The 18,675-nt window shown below is 40.5% G+C and overlaps 1 protein-coding gene across 10 annotated transcripts in view; it reads right to left on the reverse strand.

Annotated features, from left to right (window-relative positions):
* Positions 1 to 17,714, reverse strand: part of CD200 (CD200 molecule) — a 31,682-nt gene extending 13,968 nt beyond the window's left edge. For 3 of the 10 annotated variants that reach the window (XM_033211302.1, XM_033211301.1, XM_033211299.1), the window contains exons 1-4: positions 17,112 to 17,360; positions 8,461 to 8,542; positions 4,185 to 4,511; positions 1,632 to 1,904 (exon numbers count right to left, since the gene is read on the reverse strand). In XM_033211302.1, coding sequence (XP_033067193.1) covers positions 1,632 to 1,904; positions 4,185 to 4,511; positions 8,461 to 8,542; positions 17,112 to 17,123 — 694 coding nt within the window. In that variant the 5' untranslated portion in view covers positions 17,124 to 17,360. Of the gene's footprint in view, positions 1 to 1,631; positions 1,905 to 4,184; positions 4,512 to 8,460; positions 8,543 to 17,111; positions 17,361 to 17,602 lie in introns of those variants that run through there. The other 7 variants (XM_033211300.1, XM_033211307.1, XM_033211305.1 and 4 more) reach the window with 7 other exon arrangements.
* Positions 17,715 to 18,675: the final 961 nt, after the last annotated feature.

Raw genomic sequence — 18,675 nt, forward strand, 5'->3', positions numbered from 1 at the left:
AAACATCCCAAGAGTTATTATTTTCTAACAGATTTAAAGAAAATTGAGGCTTTGAGACTTTAACTGAGATCAAAATCAGAATAACAAATGGGATAGCCAAGGCTGTTTGCCTCTAAAGCACATATTTTTTGCCATACTGTCTCTTAAAAGAATATATGTTTATTGAGGACATTGTGGAAAATACAGAGAAGTATAAAGAAAAAAACATGAATCTCATGATTTCAACCCCCAGCGATAACTGATCTCTAAGTTTTTATTAAATTTATTCTTATCTATGTCTTTAATGCAACTCAGCCTAAATATCAGTTCCTCAGTGTCATGTTGCAATGCAAAGGCAAATGAGGAACTCCTTGATTTGGGAGTCTCTAGCATCTTCTCCATACCTCCATAATGGGATTCGTCACATCATTATTTAACTGAACACCTCAGACCTCAGACGGGGATTTTTCTGATTTCTACAGTTCCAGTGCTTGACATAATGGTTTGAGCATGGAAGATTTTTCGTCAATGTTCACAGAATAAACAAACATTATAGAGGTGGTATATAAACACTGTAAGTGATACAAGTCAAATCTGGCATTCTTGGGGAAAAAAAAAAAGACATTCTTTTTTAGGTTCTTGTTTTTCTGGGAAATACACCCTTGGCCATGGCTGAATCTGAGGATCTCTTCACAGATATCCAAATCCAACACTGCAAGTCTTTTTGACCAAATTTACCTAAATATCCAATTTCTGATTAGTCTGGGTTTTCAGGGACTCCAAAGGCCACTGCACTAAAGAGGTGGGTGTAGAAAGCTTTTCCAGTTTATTGCTCATAATTTCTCCAAAAAAGAGGAGTAATATTTTTTAGGAGGCTTATTACTGACTGCTTCATCCAGAGTCAGTGCTTCAAAACTACACAGAGAAAAGACATGGCTACCATTGCTAAAACTTTTTGTCTTTATAATCTCTGCTCCCTTTATTCTCTCCTCTATCATTCTCACCTCTTGTATCTATGAGGCCCAGAGACAGCAGTTTAGACAAAAACACAAGAAAGCAAAAGGGGACTCGGATAGGAGGTAGTTTGCTAAATGGGTGATGAAAGCACTTCAGAGAGGTCCCTTTTTCACAACGTAGATTATACAGTGATTTCATCACAGATGTCACTTCTTCCTGGAAACCTTCCAAATCTCCCCCAGATTGAGCCCCTCCTTCCCAACCTCTAGTGCTCCCATGGTGCATCACAGCTTTCTCACTGGAGAATATAATGCACAGTTTTACAATTGCCCATCCATTTATCTCTATTCCCTAGTAGACTAGAAGCTTAGGGACTGAGTCTTGTTCATTGTTGCATTTTTCGTGTTCAACACAAAGTCTGGCCCAGAACAGACCTAATTACATGTTAGTAGAATGGAAGAAAGAAATAAATGAATGGATCTCAGCAACAGTATTTGGTATGTGGGCAATGAACCACATTTATGAAAGCAAAACTTGCTTTGTTTCCTCAACTGTTTTTCTTTTTTCCTTATTTGCCCCATTCTTTCCCCAAAGAGCTCTTGTGCTAAGAGGCTGAAACCTCTGCAGGACATTCACTGCCTTCCAGGTGTGTGCACACAGACACAACCACAGCCACCTTGCTCACTTTATCTTACCTTTGTTGACGGTTTGCCTAAAGTCAGTCACAGTCCCCAGGTGCAGCACCTGGCAGATCACCTCCTTCCCCACCTGATTCTTAGGGTCTTTGACCTGGAGGATGCTGGTAACAGACGTGGTCCCATTTGGGTGAGACAGCGTCACTGTACTATTTTCAATCCCTGACCGAGGGACCTTCCAGAAGATCATGGGGGCTGGGCGGGCAGTGGCAGAGCAAGTGATGTTTAGGTGGTCTTCAGAGTATTTGTAGTGAAGGGATACTATGGGCTGTACTGGGACAAAAAATAAATACAATCTGTTATTAGTTAAGCACCTGGTCTGAGCACTGCAGTCTCTTCAGAGAGATGAGGGAAATATGCTTATAGAAAGATCATGGAGGCTGGAAAGATAGCGTGGCATATCCTACCCAAACTGGGGACTTTCCAGTTCCTCTTGTGTCTAATTTTCTGATCTGCAGGATGGAGACTAGCCTAGTACAAACCTGTGATGAGAAAGACCCTTTCTATAATTTTTCTGTAGCAGAATTAGTCGGATGGACATAGAGTATTGAGAAGTCAGATGATACTTTTCTCTCCCAAACAGTCCTAATTATTCTGTTCTCTGCCAGGGGCAATGCAGCATCTCTGCCTTCTTTTAGGTATTCCTCTTAAATGGCTTGACAATAGCTACCAATCAGCACTGCCATACATGTGTCCTGTACCTATTAGAGGCACTAGGGCAGTTTTGGAACAGAGAGCCCATAGAAAGGCTACTGCTTAGAGATAGTCATTTTCTTCTTGGAGCTGGACCAGTGAATTAGATTAATGGAGGAGAGCTGGAAAATCCCTTTTTGGAAGAGCTACGCAAAATGCGAATTTGGAATTCATAGTTAAGAACCATAAAAATTTAGAAATGACTGTTGGAAGAGCATTGGAAATCACCTGATTAAGTTAAGAAAAAATAACTAGCTCATGAGAAAATTGTTTTCAGGCCAGCTGTAGCCTGTACCCTTTTGAAAATCCCCTGACCAGTGAGTTCATTTTTGTTAGAATATAGAATTTTTCTTTTCTAAGCAAATGTAACCTTGTCTTTCTGTGGTTGGCTTTGGAGCCCAGAAGATAATTAAATGGCAGTGCTAACTGAAAGCCTGGGCTGTGCTTATAGGTTCAAGAGGCAGGTAGATGACAGTGGGTTGGGGGAAGTAGGGCTATGGAACTGTGGCTCTGGCTAAGATTACTAATGTCTGTGAGCACTGGAGGAAGGGAAATAAAAGTGAAAAAATATGAATATGACTGATGGGCCAGATTGAGTTTTGAGGTCCTATGGTGTATCAAAGAATGGCTTACATGAAAGGTATAAGGTGTGGCTGGAAAAGGTCAGTGTGGAAGAGAACAGAATTACTAGCTTTAAAGCTCAGAGGCATCTGGTTTTCAGGAAAAAAAATACAAAAGTCTATGAGTGAAGGAAGGAGACTAAGAGAAAGAAAGATGAGAGGAAAAGAGGAAGAGAAGAAAAGGGAACAAAAGTGATAAAAATATGACATAAGAAAAAGAAGAAGAAAAATTAGATAGGAAGGAAAGAAGAAAGGAAGGCAGAGAGGGAGGAAGGGAAGGAAGGAGACAGGGAAGAGAAACAGAAAAAGAGAGAATGAAAGAAGTGGAAATCAAGAAAGCAATGACATAAGATTCTACAGAGAGGACTCATTATAGGCAAAATAAGTAAAAGAGATTTCTTTTAGCATTCCTATCTCCCTTGCATTCTCATCTACTAAGCTTTTTCTTCCCTGCGGACAATATTCTTGGCATGATTAAACTCTCACTTTAATATTCCTAATAACCGTAAGTTTGTCCTCCACTCCCTAAAACTACTGCCATGTGTGCCATGCTCCAAAGCAATCTCTTATTCCCACTTCCTAATCTTTCATCTCAGCTGTGTGTCAGTTAAGAAGAAAGGAATCTCATCAAACTAAGCCTCTTGGATTTTAAAAGAATGCTATTGCCAAGTTATATCTTTAGTTGGCATCATTTCTGGTATGAAAAGACTCTGCTCCTCCATGTGCCCTTATCAATCCTGAAAGAGCTATCCTCCCAAGCAAAATGAGAAAGACAATCATAACTGCCTCAAGGCTAGTCCAATCTGTCTCTGTCCTTAGATCCAGAAAGTTGAAGTTGTAAGTGATCCTAGAAATGATCTATTTCACACTTATTGTCTGGACAATGGAACCCCAGAGGAGAGTGGATAGGACCCTTCTAGGGTCACATGATTGCTAGTGGCAAGCCAAGTCTGAATCATATCACTGCTTACCGAGAACTTGTTGCCCTCACCATTGTTCTCAAATTTCTCCTTTGATAGCAGGATCCCTCAGAGAAAAGATAGCTCTAGCCGAAGAACTCAGTGTATCCCCATGAACTCTCCAAATAATCATAAACACAGCTATACTAGACATGAAAGGCTATCTTCTCATGACCCTTTCTGTGGTTAAAATCCTGAAAAACTGGGCACTATGGCTATGTTCCAAACATTCTTGGAAATAGTATTTCCAGACACAGACAATGATTCTTAGAGACTCTCACCATAGACAGTGAGGCAGGCTGTTCCTGAGATCTTCCCAGAACCAAAGGTATTGAAGAGACACATGTAACACCCTTCATCCTCCAGGGTGATATTCCAGAAGGTGATGGTTGAGTTTTGGAGTCCCAGCTGGGTAATGTTTATCTTGTCCTTATAGGCAGGCTGGATCACCACCCCATGGTTCTCGCTGAAGGTGACCATGTTTTCTGGGCTTACAGCTTTCTTTTTCTGCCATGTCACAATCAGGACTTCCTGGGCATTTTGCAGAGAGCATCTTAAGGAAGCAGGAGTGTACAGCTGCTCTCTTTCATCCTGGGTCAGCACTTGCACTATGGAATCATAAAAGAACATTTATATTTAAAGATTGTAATACGTATACACTTTTTCCTGATTATAAAGTATATTCAATGTCAAATATAGAAAAGATAGAGAAAATACAAAGAAGAAAACATCTATTTACATTTTTACATGATGCCAGAGAAATATATAGGTTCAAATATGCTTGTTCAATCTTTAAAGAATAGTAGCAGAGTAGAAAAACAAGAAAGCAACTCTCAGTTACAAGAAATTGTGAATAATCTCTGTAAATTGCGAAGCAGGTACAATGAGATTGAAGATGTAAACTGCCAGGTAGGATAGCAGCTTCAACAATCTTGTCCGTGCTTGCAGAAGTAGAAGCAAAGAGCAGGAAAAGGCCAAAGGATAACAGGCAGAGTGACCACTTAAAGTAAAGAAGATGGAGCAGCCCTATGCATTCCACACAAACACACACACATAACACATTCTACAAAGGAAGTGGGTGGAACAGAGGTGTCTGCCTCCAGGAAGCAAGAGTGTATATAGGAACATAGGTAAAGAGACGTATGGGACAATGTTCTGGAGGATCTTGAAGCTTTGGCACACAAATAATAATTTACACACCCTCTGCTTTCACTAAATGCTATGGTGATGACTTCCTCCCTTCCTCAATATTAGCAACTCATATGATAATATATTATTTGATGGAAAATCTCAACATAAAAACAAATAGCCAAACTTTTGAGAAAGACACTATAAGGAAAGAGAAATAATAAACTTTACAAACCCAATAACTCATACAAAATGAATGAAGATATCATAAGAAAATAAATACTTTGACACGAATACATGTGATATCGTAAGTGTAATAAAAGTGTAATAAAGCATTATGAATAGTAGAAATTAGAGATATAGAAAATGAGAAATATAAAATTGCAACAGCTTGGCTGACTTAGCAAAATGGATGCTACTGAAAAGTAAATTAGTAAACAGTAAGAACAGGCCGTGAAATTCTTCTAGAATGTAGCACAAAGAGATAACAATATGGAAGGGATTAAAGAAAAATTCAATGAGTAGACTTAAATGTTCCAAAATCAGTTCAATAAGACTTCTAAAAGGAGAGGGAAAAAAAGGAAGACAAAAGCACTGTAAGAGGGAAAAAAAGTATTTTTCAAAATTTTGAAAGGAACAATCTAAAATCAGATCTATTACATTAATCATAAATCTTTATGCACCTAACAACATAACTCTGAAATATATAAAGCAAAACTAATAGAATTACAAAGAAAAAAATTTAAATCCACAATCATACTGATGAACCTTCAATTTAGTATATTTAAACAATTATTAAAGCAAAAAAGTTAAATAGGAAATTTGAAAAACTGCCAGGTATAGTGGCTGATGCCTGTAATCCCAGTGCTTTGGGAAGCCAAAGCAGAAGACTCACTTGAGGCCAGGAGTTCAAGATCAGCCTGGGCAAGAGATGAGACCCTTATCTCTATAAGAAATGTAAAAATAAGCAAGCCGTAGTGGCATGTACTTATAGTCCCAGCTACTCAGGAGCATAGGACAGGAAGATTGCTTAAGGCCAGGAGTTCAAGGTTGTAGTGAGCAATGATCACACCACTGTACTCCAGCCTGGGTGACAAGGTAAGTCCATGTCACAAAGAAAATAAAAATTGAAAAACAATATATATTTATATATACACTTTAGGTATTTAATATTATCAATGTTTTATATGTTTATATTATATACACGATATACTTTATATGTATGTAGATCTCTGTGTGTGTGTGTGTGTATAAATATAAATTTCTACCCTTCTCCAATATTAGCAACTCATACTATATAGGATAGACTATTTGATGGAAAATCTCAACATAATAACAAATAGGCAAACTTTTGAGAAAGTCAATACGATGAAAGAGAAATAATAAACTTTACAAACCCAGTAACTCATACTAAATGAATAAAAATAAGACACACACAGACACACACACACACACACTTTACTCAAAGAAAGGATGTATAATCTTTTCAAAAAAACACAAAACATGCCTCCAAATTGAACTCAAAATAGGCTACAAAAAAGTTGCTACCCTATGTATGGCCTTGAACACTTTTCATAATACAATAAAATTAGAAATTTACATCTTTTAAGTCTTAGGTACACCAGAAAGCATAGAAAAAATCATAAATTATTATAACTGAATGGCAATGAGAACATAATATGTTAAAATTCTATAGAAATGGGTAAGATAGGCAGGGTGCAGTGGCTCACGCCTGTAATCCCAGCACTTTGGGAGGCTGTGAGTGGATCACTTGAGATCAGAAGTTTGAGACCAACCTGGTCAACAAAGTGAAACTCTGTTTGTACTAAAAATACATAAATTGACTAGGTGTGGTGGTGGGCATCTGTAATCCCAGCTATTCAGGAGGCTGAGGCAGGAGAATGCTTGAACCTGAGAGGCAGAGGTTGTAGTGAGCTGAGATTGTGCCACTGCACTCCAGCCTGGGTGACAGAGTGAAATTTCGTAGAAAGAAAGGAACAAAGAAAGAGAAAGAGAGAGAGAGAGAGAGAGAGAGAGAGAGAGAGAGAGGGGGAGGGAGGGAGGGAGGGAGGGAGGGAGGGAGGGAGGGAGGGAAGGAAGGAGGGAAGGAAGGAAGGAAGGAAGGAAGGAAGGAAGGAGACAGTTCTCAGAGAAACATATTTAATTGTAGCAACATTTAATAGAAAAGAAGAGATTGAAAAATGAATACACTTACTTCCAAACCTCCTACCCTCCCTTTCAAATATCGCAGTGAATTAATAAAGATAAAGACACTAACTAATAAAATGTTACACAAAATGTAAACTTGATCAAAAGCATCCAAACTTGTTTTTAAAGACTGATAATATGGATAAAATGTTGCCAAGTATGAGTAGAAAAAAAAAGAAGACTGTGCAAACAAACAACTCCCCAACAATATCAGGGAATGAAAGATGGGTATAACAAATACAGGCTGGACCCGTGAGTATTGCATAATTCAAAACTAAATGATGTTGGAAGATGTGAAAAGTTCTGGGAAACTATCTGTTGCTAGGATTGAGGTTTCTTCAAAGTTTGTTGAGATTTTGCAGACCAGAGATTTGAAGAAATTATTACTTTTAGAAGGCAGAGTGAAAGGGGACAAAGCTAGAGTTCAGCTCTTAGATGAGTTCTTTTTCTTTTTGATTATGGAAGAAATCATTTAGAGGAAGTTCACAATTCTTTGCTACTTCTATGGAATCTAATTTAGATTCCTCTGGTCAGTTGATAAGTCCTGTGATGAACGTTGTGGACCAGAGCTGGAGATGGGCATGAAGCCCACCTGATCTTCACCAGCATCACCAGCATCACCCACATCTGCGGAGGCTGATGCTGAGCAACATCACACTGCAAGTGATGAAAAGGCCAGTCATAAAGTGAGTGTGGCCTCCCGAGGAACCAAGGAGGAAGAGCTAGGAACTTTGGTAGATAAATAGATGGCACAGCCAAATTTGTTATACAACAGGTAATATGAGCCTATATAACTTCTATATTTCATTGTTTTCTACATTTTTCTGTAAAAAGGTAACACACCCAATTTTAAGGTTTACTGCCAGATTACTTTCCAAAAAGATTGAATTGAAGCATTTCTATATCTCTAAAAACACAGGAAATCACTTTTTGTAATTCAGTTCAGTAAGTGGAAAATGACATTTTAAAATAGAGGATATTTTTCATAAGTCTGTTTCATCTACTATGGAAATGGCTTCTAAATATCAAAGTGTGCTTCGACATTGAAGACAAAAATGTGGAAAGCAGAAAGAACCACTTCCACTCCTCCAGGCAGATTACATGTTTAAATAATTCATGCAGACAAATGGAACCAGCACAGCACAAACAATAGTGGCTAAATGTCTTCACCCCAGAAATTGTGTCTGCTGGGCTCCAAGCAGGGGAACTGAGCTTCTTTACCTTGTGCTGCGCACAGCACCACTGCTGCCATGCCCCAAACCAGGCTGTAGGTAGACAGATGACAGAAGGGCATCCTGATCACCTGAAGACAGAAAGCAAAGTACAGAAATGGGGGTTTGGATTTGGACAAAGCCAAAGAAGCTTCAAGCTAATTGCTATTTCAGGGAATGGTGTAGCTAAGTTTTTACCCCCCAGAGAACTTTGGTATTGTGGGAGCAGAACTAGAGGTTATAAATGGAGGAAATAACAAAGCATGCTCAAGATATGAGGAGGGAAAAGCAGCAGCGTGGCTCCAACACAGTAGCAATCCCTGGAGATTTGGGGCCTTGCTCCTAAAGCCACCATTATCAAGAGCAAGGTCTCAAAGACATAGGATCACTTACAAACTGCCTTAAATAAATACAGAAAATGCTGAGAATACAAATGTTTGATAGCATCCACGTCCCAAAAAATCCACAGCTGTTAATATTAAAAATGTAACTCAGGCCGGGTGCGGTGGCTCAAGCCTGTAATCCCAGCACTTTGGGAGGCCGAGACGGGCGGATCACGAGGTCAGGAGATCAAGACCATCCTGGCTAATACGGTGAAACCCTGTCTCTACTTAAAAATACAAAAAACTAGCCGGGCGACGAGGCGGGCGCCTGTAGTCCCAGCTACTCGGGAGGCTGAGGCAGGAGAATGGCATAAACCCGGGAGGCGGAGCTTGCAGTGAGCTGAGATCCGGCCACTGCACTCCAGCCTGGGTGGCAGAGCAAGACTCCGTCTCAAAAAAAAAAAAAAAAAAAAAAAAATGTAACTCAGCAGGTAACCACTTTTCAGGAACATTATATGACTGCCTTGAATTTTGTTGAGGTTGATTTTAATTCTGCAAGTCTTATACATAAACTGCATGTTTTAAAAACCAGCACTGGCTTTAATTTTTTCCTTCATTGCCTTATGTTCATGTGTCTGGGCAGAAATCCTTGACCTTCTTACAAATCATGAGAGTATTTAAGAGAATGTTATTCCGGGCATCACCCTTCTATAAAACAGTAAGTCAGGGTAGAGGCAGTTGAACTTTTCTCTGCAATAGTGCCATGGATCCTTTCATTTGGTCTGTATGTATGCTCATACTAAGGGGCAGAGGCAAGAAATGTAACTTTTTCCTATATTTTTTCTATATTTCTATTTTTCATAATAGAAATGAGTAAAAAATATAACTTTTATCTGTTTTTAACTGAACTTTATTTTTATTTCATGTTACTATTCCAAACTAGAGGTAAGAATTTACTTCCGCCGGGCGCGGTGGCTCAAGCCTGTAATCCCAGCACTTTGGGAGGCCGAGACGGGCGGATCACGAGGTCAGGAGATCGAGACCATCCTGGCTAACGCGGTGAAACCCCGTCTCTACTAAAAAATACAAAAAGCTAGCCGGGCGAGGTGGCGGGCGCCTGTAGTCCCAGCTACTCGGGAGGCTGAGGCAGGAGAATGGCGTAAACCCGGGAGGCGGAGCTTGCAGTGAGCTGAGATCCGGCCACTGCACTCCAGCCCGGGCGACAGAGCGAGACTCCGTCTCAGAAAAAAAAAAAAAAAACAAAAACAAAAACCACAATTTACTTCCAATCAATGTCACATAATCTCTGTCAATTCAGTCTCTCACCACCACAACACCTCATAATTGTCCCAATCTCCAGCATTGCATCTACATTCCTGGGGGTTCACAAAATGCCAAGCTATAAGACAGGACTACTAATCACTAATACAACCATCTATTATGCTAGCATTTGCTAAAATGGCTGTGCTCCCCTCAAGTCATCACTGTCATTAGTTTGTGCAATTATTGCTCACAAGATGAGCTGGTGCTCGCTCATTTTCTTCCAGGCTGTCCCTGGGTTCCCCTTGTGCTGGATAAAAGGAAATTCTACGAGGCTTTCTGCCTAAATTCCCATTGAACATGTTTTACTGTTCACTTGCCATGATGGACAAGCATGCTGCTTCCTACAGTCTCTTTAGGGGACTGTGAGACACAGGTATTATTTTTTTCTTGGATCTCAACAACTACTTGCAGGTTCTATTTTCCAGTGTCCTGAACTTCCCTTGTCTGGGGCCTGGGCCCAGGGCCTTATTTTGGGAATGCAAACTGGTATCTGAGCACAGACATCAATCAGTCCCATTTTACTGTCCCAGCCTAGAAAATATTTATCTCCCTGAACCAGAAAAGCTGGTTCCTCCATCACGCTGCGTTCATCCAATCAACCCTTTCTAGCATGAACATTATATCTTTGGTCTTTTAGCATTTAGTGATTTGAAACTGGAATGCCAAGACTCTTGGTATTGCAAAATTTTGGCTTTTGAAACTAAAATTTATTTTCTGCTTAGTATTCCTCCTGTAAGGCAATGGATGCTTAACTGTCTGATTTGAAAGACCAGAGGACAAAAATAAAGTACTGGAATAAAAAACCACACCAGATGATACGTTAAAATAATACTCCAACTTATATTTTGCATAAGGTTACTAAACCACTAATACTAACATTTATTGAACATTTATTATGTACTAGACACTGTTCTTAGCACTTGAGACAAAGTATTTCGTCCAATATTTCATACAAATCTATATAGGAAGCACTATTATTATCATCATTTTCAAAAGAAAGAATATGAGGCAGAGAGAAGTTAAGTAACTTGCCCAAGGTCACACAGCTATGAAGTGACAGAGAAGGGTTTTAAGCCCAGGCAGTCTGGTTTCAGAGTTCATAACCATAATTACCACACCATCTTGCCTCCCCTATGCATAAAGTTTTGTTGGTTTAAACATTTTGACATGGCTGGGCACGGTGGCTCACGCCTGTAATGCCAGCACTTTCAGAGGTCAAGGCAGGTGGATCATGAGGTCAGGAGATGGAGACCATCCTGGCTAACACACTGAAACCCCGTCTCTACTAAAAATACAAAAAATTAGCCGGGGGTGGTGGCGGGTGCCTGTAGTCCCAGCTACTCGGGAGGCTGAGGCAGGAGAATGGCGTGAACCCAGGAGGTGGAGGCTGCAGTGAGCAGAGATCACGCCACTGCACTTCACTTCAGCCTGAGCGACAGAGTGAGACTCCGTCTCAAAAAAAAAAAAAAAAAATTGACACATCATCACAAAAGTACATTGTTATTGCTGTGACTAAATCATTGTTGTGATGAATGACCAAAGATATTCACACAGCAGTCCCTGCTTCATTGCCCTGCAACAGTATGTTAAATTCAATTTTGAAGCTGTATTTAAAAAGCATTTAAACAGGTGTCCACAGAGCCAAGGAATCTCTGAAAGCCTTTGAGTCATTGTCTAGAAGCTCTGCTAGTAATAAAGCATGACCCCATCTGTCATTACCTGCAGCTCAGCACCTACAAACATGCTACCCAATCTCATGTCACTGTACTTTCCATCTTGCACACCAAGCTCCATTTCACCATTCTTTCAATAACTTGAAATTACCAAGCTATTTCCTACATTAGTTCTTTTATCTTTTCTTCTGCCTAAGATGCTGTCAGTTGAATAAAAAAAATGAACGAATGATGAATAACTAAATTTATGAATAACATCAAATTAATCATCATTTTACCAAAAAACAGCTACTCTTTTGGACTTTTATCTCCCAGGCACTCAAGTCATCCAGGATGCTTCATTTTTCCCCTACTTAGATATGTCATTAGTCACTATGCACATTACATTCTCTCATGTGAAGTGTCTGTTCCTTACCAGCCTAGTCTCAGCTCATAACACTGGGTGTTTTGTGCAGTAGTCTTGTCTTCTATTGGAACTGAACTTTTGCCAATGTAGTTGGCCCACTGTATCTGTGGGTTGTGTATCCATGGATTCAGGGTAACCACAGATGAAAAATGTATTTTTAAAAAAAGCATCTGCACTGAACATATACAGATTCTTGTCATTATTGCCTAAATAATACAGCATAAGAACTATTTATATAGAATCTATATTGCATTAGGAATTATAAATAATTAAGAGATGAGTTTATAAATATGGGAAGATATGCATAGTTATATGCAAATATTACAGCATTTCATATAAGGGACTTGCACCATTCACCAATTGGTATCTGTGAGGGTCTTGGAACGAAGCCCCCATGGATACCAAGGGACAACTGTACTTCTTTCATTTATTCTATTATCAATCATCTCTATTGAGTCTGACTTCATGCCAGGCACTATGGTAGGTGCTTTGAAGACAATGGTGGATAAGGCAGATATAGTCCCTAACTTAGTTTACTATCCAGCTAATGTATTTACACACTATCAACAGATTAATTTTCCTTAAATTCCTCTTTCCACAAGATGCCATCCTCTTCTACAGCTCCTAGCTATCTAGAGAAAATTGTTCAAAGTTCTTAGCCTATTTTCATTCCTGCAATTTCATTTCCATTGCCTTCCTATGCATCCCCTCCCTGCCAGCTAGCCTTTTCTACTTCTAAATGCACCACGCAATTTCCCGCCTTGGTATTTTTGCTCGAGCCATTCCTCCTACATGAAATGTCTTCCCCCTCACTTGTGTTTATGTAAGGTCTTACTTTTATGAGCCTGATTACAGTCATCTTGCTATACAGATCCTCCTCTTCTGAAGCACTTGCTGTTTAGGTCTTTTGGAACTTTTAGTGCTCCAAAAAAATTCATGCCTCTTCCTCCAGGGCCAAAGGGGTCCTATCTCCCTTTGTCCCTCATGCCACAGCTTCCAGATCTTGTCTGAACACACCCATCTGCTTTCCAGTTTGAGAGAAGACAACTACTTCCCAAATATACCCACCATATACCCCACACCCTGAGACACTATTGCCAGCATGCTTACTACCTGCTAACACCCCTCACCTGCCGCCACTCTCCCAGCTATCAATCTTTCATTCTCTCTTGTCAGTGAAAAAAATATATAATACTAAAGCAGACTTGACAATTCTGAAACTACTATTCTTTCTCAGACTGAGTTAAATTCCTGAGGTTGGGACATTGGCTGCTTGTTTCACTAGAAACAGTCTCTTATTTGGCTCTGTGTATTCTCTCATGGTATTTAGCAGTATGATCACAGTCTTCTATAAAGTAGTAGTCTCTCTGCACCTGTCTCATTGGCCCCAAGAACCTCAATATCTACTGAATCCTGTTGCCTTAATGGGATGTCCTGACCACTTTTTCCTTAATAAACCCATCATGGGCATCCCTTTCTCAACTTATGCGTTCTTATCGGCTCCTGTTTAGCCCCATCTGTTGCTACTATAATTTGAGGCTTATTTCTAGACTATTGGACCATAATCACTTAAATGATCTTGCTTTAGAGTCAGGATGATTGCTAAAGGATGGTATTCCACCTGTGGGAATCCCATCCCCTCATTCTCAGTGTTTGCCTTAACTAAGCCCTGTTTTTGCCATTCCTTTTAGATACAATGACTTCCCTGCTGGAATTCATTTTCCTTATCACTCCAACTTGTGTCTTTCTGTTTGCCTTTCAATTTCTCTGGGATTTTTATTGTCTTGTGATAGCCTTCTTCCTGTGGGCTTAGGAGCAGCGGGGCGGGGGGGTCGGGGGGGAACAAAGTTCTCAAGGATCTAAATATCTCCTTCTTTACCTACCACAAGGATTTCTCTTCCTTTTCCTGTCCAACAGGCGCCACTCAATTCTAATATCCTCCTACTCAATGGATTTGTTAATTTTAATTCTGGTCAATCATGCCCTTTTCTTTCCTTATGAAACAGCCATGACCTAAACTTAATGAGGGAAATTTCAAAAGGAAGTACCAAACCAATTCCAAATAACAGGTGTTTCACAAACATTAATCTTATATAATAAGCTTCATTTTTCCTCTAGCAAGAGAAGTTACTAACCAAGTCCCTTCATGGGTCGGGGTAGAAAATTACCTGGTAATCATTAATGGTGGTCTTTCCTAGGAGTGGAGCTATAGGGAGAGGGCCCTCAATTGTCCTGGTCAGGGTCTGTGGTTGGAGATCAATCAGACGATAAAAATTGGAGCCAATATTGTCTCAGCTCTCTTGGGGACAACTTGTACCCTGGAGGTGCTTGTGTGTGTTGAGCACCAGAGCTGTCATCGTCTGGGTGAAGAGCCAGCATCATGTTAGGGACTGGCATGCTAGAAAAGGGTTCTTCTTCAGCACTCACTCTAATTGCCAGAGACAGGGAGTCTCCATCACTATCGTGTTCCTGTGATGGATCTTTCAGGATAGATGTCTTGGAAGGAATGATGTTTCACCTCCCCATGGCCTATCCCAAGTGCTACCACATACCTGAGTGTCTTCTTGTCTTCAGCTAGAGAGAACCAGTCACTTAGACTCTCATCCTAGACCCCATGCCATCATAGTACACAGTGATACTGATCTTTGTGAGGTAAATTGCTTTTTCTTTACATCTCTAAGGCTACAGAGAATTCAAGATTATATCATCTGAAGGTGCCACTAGGACAAATTATTCTTCACAGATATATTTTATGATTCGATACCCAAGCATACCATACGCATGCTATGCCTTCCTTGTGCCTTCTCTTCCTGTCTTCACAGGTCTAAGACTAATAACATAGTTACTGCTCTTTGAGAAATCCAAGATGATTCAGCTGCCTGAACACATACTCACAGTCTACAAAGACCTGCTCACCCTGCCCATTCACTGCTCTGGGCATTATACTTACAAAGGCTTTGGTTTGAAGTGAGCAGAGATAACTCGACAATTTTCTCAGTATTACTGAGACTGTTCCATCCTATGTAATTATCTAGGGAAGTCAGAAAAAATCAGGCCAAATGTTTCCCCAGGCTCCATTGCCAGTGCCCACCCAACACATTTTGTTTTATTTTCAGCTAAGGCAATGGTGGAGACAGATACTGGCATTCCAATTCTATGCGATATTTTTTTCAACCATTAGGCTTCTCTCTGACGTAGAAATCCAGGCTCCAGCAGAGGCCATGATGAAGAATGCAGAATGCACAAGCTCTCATAGAGAAAATCTGTGTTTTAGGACAAGAGAGAAAGCAGATACATACCAAACCACATATCGTGGACTGGGAGCCAGCAATGTTAAGAAACGAAAACACAGTGATTGAGGCAAAGGAAATCAGAAGGAAAGCCTTACTCTTAAATAGATACGTATTTTTATTTTATAGTTTTTTTTTCTTAAGTCCATGCAGAATAACTGAAAAGATGACCAATCTGAAAACAACAGTATTTATATATTTACAGGGAGGTGACCTGGGCTAAAACAAATACTAGATTTGTGAGCAAAACAAATCATTTTACCTCTCTGAGACTCCGGAAGAGTAACAGTACCAATCTAATGGTTAAAAAGACTAAATGAAGCAGTATATAAAGCTCCTAGAATACTGCCAGTACAAATAAGCACTAAATAAATGTTGTTCTTATCTCAGAGTTATTATGAGAATTAGGCAATTAAAGCACTTAGTATAGAGCCTAGGTTATAGTAAATGCCAATACGTGTTAGATAGCCAAAAAATATTAATCGATCAAATAATATAGGGGGAACTACAGTCCTGAAAACAAAGAAGCCCACTTATAACGCTTGCCATGCAGTCCAGGGTTCACAAAAACCTGGATCTTACCAGACAGCTGCCCATCTGGCAGCTACATTACTCCTATTCATGCCTCTTCCTCAGCAAGTTTCTATGTCCAAATCCACATGATCCCACATGTAGTCACAAGGACTTGGAAATATTAGCCTTTCTGCCTGTTTATGTGTAAAACCAGGTAATAATTCATTTTTAGAAGGATAGTTATAAAGAAGATTAACAGCACCTAGCTTGCAGTAGAGCGTAGCTCACAGACCACCATTCTCCTTTGTTAAGAAAGACAGTGAAATCATTGGCTATGTGGTCTTGCCAACAAACCATACATGAAAAAATTGTCTTGAGGCATTCATTGTATTTGGATTTTTATACCAATACCATTGTATTTGGATTTCATATACCAATAGGGTATATGAAAACCTTCTCCGTTTTTTGTCTTGTAAGCTAGTTCCGAATAAACAAAATGTCTGTTTCTCTAGATACCCGGGGTTAACCCTTCAAAGCATCATGATCACAGAGCAGCATTTCAGCTCTCTCAAGTGTAGGTTCAGCTTTAACGGATCCTTCATGGCTTCCCCCAGGCAAGGGCTAGGAGGGAGAAAGGGGCTAACAAAGAAACGCTGGAGCTCTCCCGCGAGCCTGAAAATCTGTATCTCCGCCACGGCTTTTGGTGCCAACATGGAATCAATACAGCATTTCTCATTCCCTTTTGGGGGCATTTTAAAATAGGCTGTGCCTCCCCAGCTTTGGGAGCTGGAGCCAGTGAGCCGAGCCGAGCCTGCCCAGAGGATGCGCCAGCCTCGCCAGAGCGGATCAAGCGCCACCGGAGCCCCGGCCTGGTGCATCTTTTTTCAGGGAATTGGAATGGAGAATCCGGACGCCAGCAGCGGGCTGTAAACCACCCTTTGAGGCAAAATCCGCTACTCAGCAAGGTAAAGCGCTTGGAGAAAAGCGCTGCCATCAACACCACTGATAAAGTCCCCGGACCGGATTGTGGCGAGAGCCGAAGCTCCGCGTCTACCACTCGCCGCCCGCCCCAGGGCCACCGGCTCGACATCGCCCACCCTGCGCCCTCCTTCCCAAGCCCCGATCCAGCTCACCAGCCTCTCCATCCTCGCTCCTGGAGGCGCACGCGAGGTGGCTGACTGCGGATGTGCGCCTGGAGCTCTGCTTGAGAGGCGGGAGGAGCGTCACCTGTGCCCCCGCCGCACCTCCCGCCTCTTCCTCCTCCACTCTTCCTCTCCCTTCCCACCAGGCTCGCACAGGAGCGGAGGCTGAGTTAAGTGGTTTATATTCAGCTTTGCCTATTTTCACACATTTTTCGCTTTTCAAAGGTGACCACTGGGGAAACTGAGAAAGTGTTTGGAAAAAAAAAAAAAATTCCTGTTACCTGGACTGAGAAAGGAAATGAGGTGGGAGGTTGTGAGATCAATTGTTGAACTGTTAGCTCTTGATGTAGTGGCAAAGGATTCAAGCTGAATTTAACCAATGGACTTTCTTTTCTTTTTTTTAAAGAAAAAACTTACATTTATTATTTTTAAATCCAGATTCAAATTATATATTTAAGCAATCAATTCCGTAATGATTTCACCTTTCGTGATGTGATCAATTCCTTGGTGAAGAGTTTCCTTCTACTTGCATTAATGATGAGGATTCTTTTTTATCTTCTGCTTCTCCTTCTCCTTCTCCTTCTCCTTCTCCTTCTCCTTCTCCGTCTCCGTCTCCGTCTCCGTCTCCGTCTCCTTCTCCTTCTCCTTCTCCTTCTCCTTCTTCTTCTCCTTCTTCTTCTTCCAGAGTTCTTGGCTCTTAAAAAAAAAAAAAGGACAAAGAAAGCATCAAGTGTTCACCTCCTGAAGTCTTTTGTTTTACTACTACCACCCTCTCATAAGGAGCTGGGACAAAGCTTTGGGATTTTGTTTTTTCTTCTTTTTACAGAGAAAGTCTGGCTCTGTTGTCCAAGCTGGAATGCAGTGGTGTGAGATCATAACTCACTCCTGGGCTCAAGGGATCCTCTCACTTCAGCCTCTAAGGAGCTAGAATGATAGATGTGCAGCCACTATGCCCAGTTTTTGTTTTTTTTCCCCCAGACATGGGGTCTTGTGTTGCCCAGGCTGGCCTGAAATTCCTAGTCTCAGATGATCCTTCTGCCTCCACCTCCCAAAGCAGTGGGATTACAGGCATGAACCACCGCACCTGACCTATTCTCCTACTTCTAACACCATAGACTAGGCTCACCTGATTTTGAATTTTATATGAATGGCATCACAGCATATGTCTTCACTTGTGTCTGGGTTTTTTACTCAACAGTAGATTTTAAAAATCCATCTATGTTATTGCCTGTAGTGTGGCTTATTCATTCTCATTGATGTATAGTATCCTATTCTATAAATACTGTATATTACAATTTATTTATCTATTCTTCTATTAATGAACATTTCTTTGTTTTTCAAATTGGAGGCATTTTTCACAGTGGTGCTATAAACATTCTTATACATGTCTTTTCATAAGCATATGTACATCATTCTATTACATGTATTTTTCCCATATATTTTCCTATCACTTTATTTTTAATCTTCCTCTATTAGAGAAATATTAACTGCACACTTGGAAAAAAACTTCTCCCACCTTGGTCTCCCAAAGTACTGGGATTACAGATGTGAGTCA

This window comes from Trachypithecus francoisi, unplaced genomic scaffold, assembly GCF_009764315.1.
Source record: "Trachypithecus francoisi isolate TF-2019V2 unplaced genomic scaffold, Tfra_2.0 Lachesis_group0, whole genome shotgun sequence".
Taxonomy (NCBI): Eukaryota; Metazoa; Chordata; class Mammalia; order Primates; family Cercopithecidae; genus Trachypithecus; species Trachypithecus francoisi.